Genomic DNA, 11,490 nt, shown 5'->3' with positions numbered 1-11,490 from the left:
TTTTTTTTTTTTTTTTTCTAAATGAAAATAAATGACTTTCATTGAGAACAAAATGAAAGAATACACACATACAAAAAACCAAGCCCTGAGAAAAGGGGGCTCAAGGATGGGATCCCAATGATGCGAAATCATGCCTATAAAATAATTATAAAAGGTCTTGCCTCTCCTCTTATACGTGTGATAAATAGGAGGCCTTATAGTCTTCTACAAATTTTCAAGCCCACAAGTGAAGGGGAGTATTAAAGTGTTAATGTAATTAAATTTACCACAACCCATCAACTTAAGCTTTTGGGTTAATTGGTGATTTAGTATTATCAAATTTTTTGGGTCATTGAATTGCTCTTCCATTCTCCAAAGGAAACTTCCATCTCATTGCTTGTGTCCTATGTTTTCGCTTTGTGCGGCTAATAATGAAGACCTTCAACATCTCTTCTTTGAGTGTTGTTTTTCTAGGTCTTGTTGCTGGAATTTGTTCTCCATTTTTCACATACATTAAGTGTTCGATAATTCGTTTAAAACTAACGTTGATAAAATTTTGGTTGGCTCATCTTTGAAGCTCAATCTCAATTGTTATGGTCAAATGTGATTGAAGCTTTTCTTGCGGTGATTTGGATTGAAAGAAATTAGCTTGTTTTCCAAGACAAATCACTTTCTTGGTTTGACCGATTTGAAGCCACTCATTTCCAACGTAGTTATTATATTCCTTTAGTTTGTGTCTTTGTATTTTGAGCATCGGTTTCTTTTCATTATTCTAATGGAAAACTTTGTTTTCTTTTCAAAATAAAAAATTTGTAACCTATCAAATTCGTAATGAGTTCTTGTTTCTATTTCAAAAAGAAATGGTTAGTAGTGTGTAATGATATATTTGATACTTTTGAGTTTATTTTTTATGATATACTATGAAACTACTAATTGAAGGCTAACTTAGTTACCATTTCCAACACCTACTTGATGCCGAAAAACCACCTTTTTTGGTAATTGTTTTAGCATTTGATTTATTTTCAAATTAAAAAATGCGTTCAACATTATCATATCTGAACATTGTAAAGATTAGTTAGAACTTGATAGATTACTACTTCCCAGGCTATTCTTTCAAATATTTGGTACAAATAAATCAGAGTATTTTTTAAGACAACATACTTTTTGTTTTTTATTTAGCTATTTATTGGATATTTATCTCAAGATATTGGTAACATTTAGGACGCTTTTCTGTGGTTACAATAAAAGTTCTCTCTCTCTCTCTCTCTCTCTCTCTTATTTTGCTGCTTCATTCTACTTTTTCCCATCTTTATTGTTGTTCATATTTTCTTTTTCCCAAAAATTTACTTGTCGTCTTTTGTAACAATAAAAAGATTACTGTACAAAATGAAACATTTTTACCATTTGTTCGATTTTTCAGGTTAAAAACACCTGGCGTATATGTTCCAAGAAAGAAATCAGAAACTATACATAATCCTTACAAAGAAATTCATGAGGTTAATAGCTTTCTTGCAGCTAGTCGAAGAGTAGAGCTTTTTACTATTGATATTATGTTCATTTTTATGTTCTATTAATTTTCTCATGTATTTTTCTTCCACGTATTTGTATTTTGCTTCGAATGCAATCAAATAATGATTTGTATATTGGTCATTTTCGAGTGTTGTAGCCACTGTCAAGGTTATATAGCCTTATGTAGTTTAGGATGCCATTTATGTTTTGCGCTGGATTCATCTTTTTGTTGCACTTCACATTATATTTTTCAAATGATATTTTAATTAGTATGCCTATTTTCATGTTTTGCAGGTGGATATAGAACCTGTTCTTGCAATTGATTTTAACATCAAAGATATCCTTGGTTGTTTATACTGCGATATTTTATTGTTATTTTTTCTTTTTTGCGAAAACTTAATATGTTTTGGTTGCAGGAGTATTTTCTTGTTATCCTTAACTACTTTTCATGCATGTTTACTTGTTAAATTCACTGTATGATAAGTGATATACGTAATAAATATCAAGGAGCTGCATTAACAAGTTCATTTTAAAATTTGATGATTGGATCATTGATGGTTGTCGAGACAAAGAATCCCCTAGTGCAAGTATACATTGGCAACAAGTAGTATAAAATTTATACATTTCAAGTATCAAATCCCAAGAGGATTACAAAATTTCAATTCACAAATAAAGACCTCCTCAAAGTTTGAAACCGAGGTAACCAAAATAGAATGATTGGATTGGTTGTTTTGGAAAGAAAAATAAGTAGTAGGAGCAATGATGATGGCAAAAACAAAAGAAATAGAAAAGAAAGAGGAATTTTTTCTCTAGTTTTTTTTCCCCTCTTCTTCCCTCTAAAATGTAAGCTTCGTTTGGGGAAGGTTTTAGTGGATAAGAAGGTTTTTTCATTCCAAAAGTGTGGGAAATGGTAGAAGTTATTGTGGAATGTAGGGAAGATTGAACTAGAGCTGGGCACTTTGGCGTGGGCAAGGGATTGTCTGGATTCAACAAAGAGTTCTGCAAAATCCTCAATATTTTTGGGAAAGAAGGCTAAAATTTGCTGTAATTTTTTTATTATTATTTTTTAGATCCTTTCAAACAAAGGAGGAAACTTTGCTTTGAGGATCTTTATTTGAGAAGGTAGAGGATCTTTATTTGAGAAGGTCAAAAAGGGAAAGGATGGAGTGCTATAGTCGATGTAATCTCTGGGCTTCTCCCATCCTCTGCTTCAGTCTCAAGAAGAGGAAGTTCAGTTTCAAAAAGTGAAAGTTGAAAGTTGTTGAATGGTCAGTTGGACCAAACATGGAGTGTAGTTCACAACTCTACTCTCTCCAACTCCAACTTCTTGAGCCAAAAACCCCCTTAGAGACTCGATTGGGGAGTTCCTCCTCTTACCGCCGTTAAGGTTCAACGAAGCCACAAAGAGTCGAACAAAAAGTAGATTGGGACATGAGTTTCCCTTAAGGATGACCATGATCAAGTGTAAATCATGGTGCCACACAGTTGGAGAAGTATGACTATGACATTATGTACCCTATGTCTAAAGTAGAAAACAAAGTCCTATGCCTAGACTCTTTTTCTATATTACTTTTATGAAAATAGCTTATTATCCAACCTTTTCGAACATTAGATTCCACACTCGCTAACCTAAGTGATTATTTTAGATTAATAACAAGAATTATGCTCAATGGAAGCAAACAGTGCTAAGTGTTGAGGAAAGTTGCTATGTCACAACTGGAACTTTTCCTCCCATCTTAGGGCATTCACATATTTTGAATCTCAAGGAGCTTAGCTCATATTAAAAAAAAAAAAAAAGAAATACATGCTATAAAAGAGACAAAATTCCCATTTATGAATAAACTGAAAAATTAAAAAGAATGGTGTATAATAAACAAAGAAACCCCGATTAGCCCAAGTATTGAGGAAGGGAACACAAACAATACTAAGAAAAGGGAGATAACAACGTTTATTCCACGTATTGGGGAAAGGAACACAAAGAATACTAAGAAAAGGGAGATTAACGACGTTTAGTCCAACATCTTTATAAAAGATGAAAGAAATTGCACTTAAGGAGGGGGCATTTGGCCCACTAAGTGGAGTTAATAAGTTTGGGGTTAATATGTTGGAGTTAGTAAGTTTGTGTTTGGATATAGAGTTGTAAGATTGAGTTCCTTGATAATTGTGAAAAGTAGATTAAGAAAGTAAGATGGAGTTACTTGGTAAATATGAAAAACAGAGATAGAGGGGAAGATGAAGTTCCTTGGTAAATGTGAAAAGCATAAAAAATAAGGAAGATGGAGTTACTCGATAAATTTGTAAGTTCAGTAGTGTTTACTATTAAGTTGGATTGTTTACAACAACTTAATGGGTCAAACGGCCCCAAAGCGTTCAACTAAACAGAATCTAGAAACTAAAAAGTAAAGCTAGACTTTCAAGGGAAATTCCTACCTGAATTTTCTTTTCTAACATGTTCAACCTTCTTCAAGGAGGAAGGAAGTACTTACACGTTTTTGTTTCGAATAGTGTCCAAAGAAAAGTTGTGCAACCCTAGGAGGGACTTTGAGTACCGGCTAAAAGAAAAACAGAATATACTAGTACTCTGAAAATTGGAGATGAGAAGAGCTTGAGCAGGAGAGCTTGAATTTGAGATGATAGATAGATGTCTTGAGTTTTTGAGCTTTAACTGCCTTTTATATAGGCCTGAAAGGCTAGGGCTTCCTGTCAAGATCAATGGAGGAGTTGTCCTCTTTATGACAGTTAAGAATTGTGGAGATTGGGTGAGATTTTATAACAGAATCAGTAAATTTGTGATTTTTATTGACCTTATCGATTTGCTCTGGAGGCTGCCACAGTTCTTATGGGCGTGACTAGGCGAAAACCTATAAAAACTTCCAAAACTTCACTATTTTACACCAAAACACCTCTATTCAATAAACCAAGGCTCAAAACACCTCTGTTTACACCAAAACACCTCTATTTATAAACCAAGGCTCAAAACATAGGTTTAACTTGTTTTTACTTAAATTTTCTCTATCTGGTATGATTTTCGTCAATAAATATATGATTTTCATAATAATCTTTAGTTTTAGAGCTAAATAACTCTCATTTATGAGAGTTATCAGTCAACCTTAGTTTAAAACAATTACGTGAAGAAATAAATAAAATGTAAGTAAAACACTCGAACCAACTAGGCCACCAAATTAAAGAGGAATGAAATATAAAAACCAATGTCTAAATTCTCAGAATAATTCTTAAAATTTGGCCATCTAGATCAATAGTAATTCTTAAAACGGATCTGTTTAGGATTATTATTTCTCTATGGTCATTTGTAGGTTTGATGCTGCGTATCTTTATGTGATAAACCCTTGATAACCAAAGTTTACCAAAGAAGAAAGAAAAAGAAGGAAAATGAGCAAATATCAAAGTAAATAAAGGATAGGGAATATTGTTAGTTAGAGGGGGGTCAAAACAGAAAAGAGAGAGAAAAGGGGAGGGACCACGGGGAGAGGAGGTTATTTGTAAGAGGGAGTGAGACCATGGAGGGACATTGAGGATTTTGTAATCAAATCTCATATTTTGAGATTGATGGGAGAGAAGGGAAGCTCTCCAATTCTTCCCTACTGTTAATAAAGTAAGGAGAAAAGTCCATTCTTATCATTATGTTCCTAAGTCTTGAGGTTTTTTAAGAATTGAATTTATTTTAGTGGACCTTGAACGCAATCTTTTTTTTTCCACCTTCTTTTATTGGACTTAACATTCTTACATATTCCAAAGACTGTAATATGGGAGAAGTACGTACCCCAAGGCTCAGATGAATGGGATTTTCAAGTTGCTGTGTCTAAGTTGTTCGATGAACGTCCTATATGGCCAAAGGATTCTCTAGTTCAACGACTGCTTGATATGGGCCTAACTTTTAGCCATGGAGTGTTGAGAAGGTTTTGACCTCCAAGCTACTCACCATCCATGATATTTTTCTTTTTATCATCCATAGATAGAACTCATTTTTGTGTTTCTTTTTCTATTATTTATTATTTTTATTGTGCAGGCTTCTTTCTAGAATTGCATATTACTTTTCCAGTGGACCTTTCCAAAGATTTTGGATAAAAAAAGGTTATGATCCTCGAAAAGATCGTGATTCTCGCATGTGAGCACCCTGTTTAAATGATTGCACTTTTCTATATTTTAATTGCTCCTTCATTTCCTAGGATCATTCTATGTACATAGATTCCATGACTAAGAAATAAACCTGATTTGTAGTTGAGTTTTTACTGCTTTATGGTTCTTTTTAGGGACGCAGTTAACACACATTTTCTCAATAAGGCATTAACTCGCATCATCTTAATAAGACATTAAGAATTTTCTGAACTGACCTACTGAGAGAGTTTGCTCCACGTTTATGTTTATCCACAAATATAAACACCATATAAGAAATCAATGAATTGACATTTCCATTATAACAGATACCAACGAATTGATTTTCGAGTTCCCGCATCATTACGAAGTTATTGCAATTCCAATGCTTCCAACAAGTAAGTTTGTTTTTACCATAAGTTCTGTACAAAATAAGGCATTCAGAACCAGAATTTCATTGTAATGCATTGGATCTAAGCTGATTGATATTGAAGTGGTCTTTCTTTTGTTACCTCATCATTTATGTGTTTCAATTTTTCCTTCCACGTAGATTGTGTTACGGACATGCAGAGATAAGTGCATTTCAAGTTTTTCCTCACAAGTTCCAAACATCATTGCAACTTTTCGAACTTGAAGATGAGTATATTCAAGAAGAGATAAGAAAACCCTCCGAGGAAGCATCATGTTCGGTGAGTTTAATAAGTTATTAATTTATCGTATTATATAAATATGTCTTCAACCTTTTCCCCTGCTCCAGTATTCATTTCAAGGAAATTAAGGGGAAAAAAGAAGGAAAAAAGGCAGGAGGATTCCTTTAATTGAGGATTGAAATATCTGATGATATATCGATATATCTGTCAATATATCTATATATTGGAGGTTCGACATCAATATTAAGGATTAATTAATATCTCCAATATATTTTATAAACACACATAAAACATGGCACATTATCATTTATTATTCTTAATATGAATATGAATGTTAATAACTTAATTTGGTAGTAAAAAGACTCAATTATTAATTTAAATCATTTTTATAATTTTCTTTATTTATAAAAATATTCATTGATATCGATATATCCATTGATATATTTTTCAAAATTGAAATCTTGATATCGATATCGACATCAATATTTGAATCCTCTGATGGTTTGCCACCCATGTACCTGGGTCAGTTTTTTTGCTTGTTCGCTGCTATCACAATTCAAGATGGCTCTATTGACTTGGAGGGGGCTAATGGTGCATTTCTCACTTAGATTTTCTCTGAGAGCCTCTTGAATGTCGAACCAATCATCATGGAATGAGCTTCTGAACTTCCATTTGTGAGTAAGTCTATAAATAGTTTCCAACCTCTTCTATTCTCCCCAGCTGGGATGATTAGTTTGTTACAGCCTCCATTGCTTTCCGATTTTGTAATCTCTGCGAAGTGTCCTCTTCTGTTTGATAACTTCTTGACCCAAAAAACATGGTCATCCGAGCGGTCTTCCTTAAAAAATGTCTGGTTAGAGGGGGATTCAGTGAGCTGTTTCAGGGTAGAAGAAAGGCAATGAAGATTTTTAGGCCGTAGGTTGAAGGAGAATGATCGATCAAGAACTTACTAACACTTAGTAGCCAATTATAAGTATTCTTCCCATGAATTCTTTGAACGATTGATACCAAAGGGAATCTGCTTCATGAATATATCTCCAACCCCATTGTGCCAACAAAGCCAAATTCCTGATTTTCAATCCCCAAAAACCGAGACTGCCATCCAGCTGTGACTTGGAAACCAGATCCCATTTGACTGGGTGGTTAATTTTATTCCCCTTTTGACCTTCCCAAAAGAAAGATTTCATAATTCTCTCAACTACGACCACCTTGGCCGACACTAAGAAAGAAGACGTGATAATATGCACAAAGTCTTCCACCTTGAGATAAGCTAAATCATTTCCATCTATCCAATTTCTTTTGAATTTTATCAATTATTGGCTGCCAAAAAGAAACTTTCTTTGGATATCCGCCAAGTGGAAGGCCAATGTACAAAAAAGGAAAAGATTCAACCTTATAACGCAACCGGCATGACATGTACAACTTATCTTCTTCCACATTAACCCCGCATAATGCCGATCTCTCACAATTTACCTTTTGGCCAGAACATCACTCAAATAACTCAATAGTTCTAATGAGAGTATTTAACATATTGTCATTATATTTGCAAAATAAAAGTGCATTATCAGCAAATTGAAGAATGAATGTGGACTTTGTTTTTTCCAGCACAAAACCTTCTAAAGCCCCATTTTCATAAATAATAGTAATCAGAACACTCAATACCTCAATGACTAGAAGGAAAAGAAAAGGGGAGAGAGAGTTTCCCCTTACCAAATTCCTAGAGCATGTATTCTACCACGAGGCCGAGTTAATTAAACTGAAAAATTTGGGTCTCGAATACAACCATTAAACTAGCCAATCCACTTAGAGTCAAACCCTTTGAGAAGAAGCACTTTCTCAAGAAAATCTCAGTCAACCTGATCAAAAGTCTTTTCTAAATCAAGTTTAAGTAATCCTTCTGAGCCCTAAACTCTCCTGTTACCCAACCCCCCCCCCCCCCAAAAAAAAAAAAAAAAAAAACAACAAAAAAAACTAATTGTGGACTATGTCATTATTTTGTTATTGTACCTGCATAGGATTTAAAATTCTATGAATTTCCTTAGCAACTAAATGTAAATAGGATTATAAATATCCTACTGTTGATTTGGGATCTGATTTCATATTTTTGGCATGTACAGTATGAATCCGGATGGTTTTCTCTGCGTATCATAAATTGCATCCGACAACGAATCATGATGAGGTTTTTATCAGTGTTCCCAACAGCAGGTGCTGAAGCTTTGCTCAGAGCAGCCTCTGAAAGCTTTGAAAAATTGAAGAGGGAGGATAGAAAAGAGTGCTCAAAGGTCGATCAGGGAGGGGAACATGAAACCAACGCAGGTTTAAATTAAAACTCAACAATTTCTATTTATTTGTGTGTTTCCCTATGTTTGCCTTTATCTTCTTCTTCCGTTCCGTTGTGGATAGGAACACAGCATGATTGAAAGCAAAGTTTCCATGAAATCTGGCTACTGTGTAGAAGAAACACAGATAGCAGAAATCAGACTAATTAAGAGAAGAAAATACTCACCTCCCAGGGCAGGGAACATTATCTGAGCTTTTTTGTAATGATAATCAGTTGCTAATTTTCCATCCTAAAAAATTTCATTATCGGGCCTTTTCTATTATTACAATAATAGTGAATTAATTTTCACTTGTTGATTCTGTTAAAAGTTTTTCAAGATTCAGTTCTGAGCGTAACCAAAAGATTTTTGAATAAGCTGTGGTGTTGGTGGGAGAGCTTTGATATTTGCAAGACTAAAGACTTCTTTGTAAATTGTTCATTGATTATGCTTTTCATGATATGTGCATTAATTGATTACTTCAATGTAATGTTTCTTTTCTGGTATTCTCTGCTATTTCCAACCTTTCAGCTTTTTTGGTTTATTCATCATTTTGGATCATTTTAAAGATTCATTAAAGGTTCATTGTATAGTGGACAAGATGTTAGCTTAGTAATAGCCTAATAGGTGAAGGGTATTTATTAACGCTGATTAAGTTTTGCAGCTGTGATCAATGATGACAAATTGGAAGCTAATTACGCCGAAGAAGATGAAGAAGATGGCGAAGATGGCTTAGGAGTTGAGAGTGGTGATGAGGCATTAGATGCATACGACAATTTCGATATGGTAATTTTATAGTTCATCCTACCTACATATATGAATATTTGTTTGAATTAACTTTCTAAAGATTAAAATCAATTTTTTAAATCCTTAGAAAGTTATTCCAAACATGTCCTCAGTCTGATGTTACTGCTTTTATTTGTAATATTTGCTTATTCTGTAGGTTGGTGACGATGACGAGATTTCTCTGCAGTCACATTCATGTAATTTCACTCCTCTTTACAAGTTCTATTTTGTTTTTTCCTTGTCAAGTTTTATTGTTTGCAAGGGTTGATAATAGTCAGTTTTACTTTATTTTTCTAAAATGATTTGTTTGTTTTTAAGTTCATGAAATTGATAACTTTGTGAAGATGTTTACTTTGAGGAAGAGAATTTGAAGCCACTACTTTGGGGATGGAGTTTAGAAATAGTAGATGGGGAAAATAAATTATAGGACAAATATAGATTTATACTAAACTTTGGGGTTGTATGAACTAATAGTCGTACCAATTTAGACATTGAATTTTTGTCGGTGTATCAACTTACATCTTTCTCTTGAATCAATATCATATGAAACTTATAATCTCAATCAATCAAACTCTTAAATTTTCATAGATCAATCAATTTAAACCTTCCATTACGATCACCTTTGAAGATCATCTATACATTAATTTTCAAACACATGTAGATTTCTTTATATATCAGTTTTACAAAACGGATAATTAAAGTAAATACATAGACAAGAAGTTTCATCTGATGGTCTAAATTTATTCATTTATGAAAGTTTAGGAGTTTAATCGATATAATTATAAGTTTCACGAGAGGCTTCTCCAAATGAAACGTATGTGTGGTTGACTTAAATTGATACGACCTCTAAAGTTAAAAGAGGTATAAACTGAATATTTTCTGTGAATTATATAATATATATATGTTTCTTTCTTTATTAGTTTTGAGTTGAGCTGTGATGGAATTTCAGATTTAAACATGGAGAATGTTTCGAGAACACATTTGCAAGAATTGTTTGGTAGCTTTCCGTCGTTGGATGAAGATGGCCTGAAGATGGACGATGGAGATGGCAGTGAAGAAGAGTATCAAATTTATGAGCAAGATACTGATATGGACTCTGACGACGATGATTCATAGTTTCCTTCTCTTTCTTTTTATTTTTTTTTCCAGAATATTGTAAGTTAATTTATGTTTCCTTAATTAGTTTTGTTGTAATTATAATTATTATTTTATCAATCTATCAAGTAGTGATTTACTATTTTTTTTCCCCAAATATGTATATTATTTTCTCTCTACACCTATTCATGCAGCTGAGTTTGAATAATGATAATAAAGCTATAAATCCTGAGGGAAGAATACACAATTCTGTACCTGGGAATCATCCAGAATGGAAGTTTTTTCTTTTCTTTTCTAAACCATAATGCTTAAACATCATTTAGATATTTACAAATTTACCTGCTAGAAATTTTGAAAATTAATGAAAAAGTATTTTAAATGACAGCTATTGAAAATATTTATGAATAATAATAAAATATCACAGTTTATCTGCAATATCTATCATGACATAGATATACATAGATAGTAATCTATCACGATATATGGCAGAGTGAAATTTTGCTATATTTGTAAATATTTTAGTTCATTTTCCTATATTTGAAAACAATCAATTTTTCTTCTTTTTCTTATGCGGACCCCTCTCCCTCTCTTTTACTCTATTAAATTTCACACTTCTCTCCGTCAATTCTCTCTGTTATTAAAATTAAAATACACTCAAAAGACTTTAAAACTCAACATAATAGCTCACTCCACTCTTTCTTTCTCGAAAAAAGAAGAGAAATTATATTGTAAGGTAAATACATTTTAAAAATTCAAAGCCATGACTTCAATTTTTTTGTAATTGCAGGTGTGACAATCACATAGCAATTAAGATAGCAATTACATAACAATCACATAGAAATTAAATAACAATCAAATTTTCATGTAGAAATTTTTTGACATGTTTGCAAAAAAGTAAAACTTAGGGACACATGCCCAATTTTCAATTTTTTTTAAAGTTGCAATTGTCCCAAAAGAAAAAGAAAAGAATAAAGAATAGGTTGCACCTAATTCATATGCTTCCTACTTCTTTATCACAAAAATGAAATTAAAAAAATAAA

At 32.8% G+C, this 11,490-nt stretch overlaps 1 protein-coding gene across 1 annotated transcript; it reads left to right on the top strand.

The window, feature by feature from the left end:
• The first annotated feature begins 1,205 nt into the window (after nucleotides 1–1,205).
• LOC120078169 (transcription factor tau subunit sfc1-like) lies at nucleotides 1,206–10,607 on the top strand. The gene is made up of 10 exons (XM_039032395.1): nucleotides 1,206–1,475; nucleotides 1,783–1,825; nucleotides 5,234–5,405; nucleotides 5,516–5,614; nucleotides 5,931–5,999; nucleotides 6,152–6,290; nucleotides 8,369–8,567; nucleotides 9,234–9,355; nucleotides 9,513–9,552; nucleotides 10,305–10,607. Exons 3-10 carry the CDS (start codon nucleotides 5,371–5,373, stop codon nucleotides 10,469–10,471), a joined length of 870 nt encoding a protein of 289 aa, XP_038888323.1. The 5' UTR covers nucleotides 1,206–1,475; nucleotides 1,783–1,825; nucleotides 5,234–5,370; the 3' UTR covers nucleotides 10,472–10,607.
• The last annotated feature ends 883 nt before the right edge of the window (nucleotides 10,608–11,490 follow it).

This window comes from Benincasa hispida, chromosome 5 (assembly GCF_009727055.1).
Source record: "Benincasa hispida cultivar B227 chromosome 5, ASM972705v1, whole genome shotgun sequence".
In the NCBI taxonomy this organism is placed as follows: Eukaryota; Viridiplantae; Streptophyta; class Magnoliopsida; order Cucurbitales; family Cucurbitaceae; genus Benincasa; species Benincasa hispida.
Note: the sequence above shows the minus strand (reverse complement) of the source record. Positions and strands in the feature narration are given on the sequence as shown.

Coding starts and splice junctions, on each gene's coding strand:
- LOC120078169 (XM_039032395.1), top strand. CDS start 5,371: ATGGGCCTAACTTTTAGCCATGGAGTGTTGAGAAG. Junction 5,615..5,930: donor AAAGATCGTGATTCTCGCAT/GTGAGCACCCTG, acceptor CCATTATAACAG/ATACCAACGAATTGATTTTC. Junction 8,568..9,233: donor GGAACATGAAACCAACGCAG/GTTTAAATTAAA, acceptor TAAGTTTTGCAG/CTGTGATCAATGATGACAAA.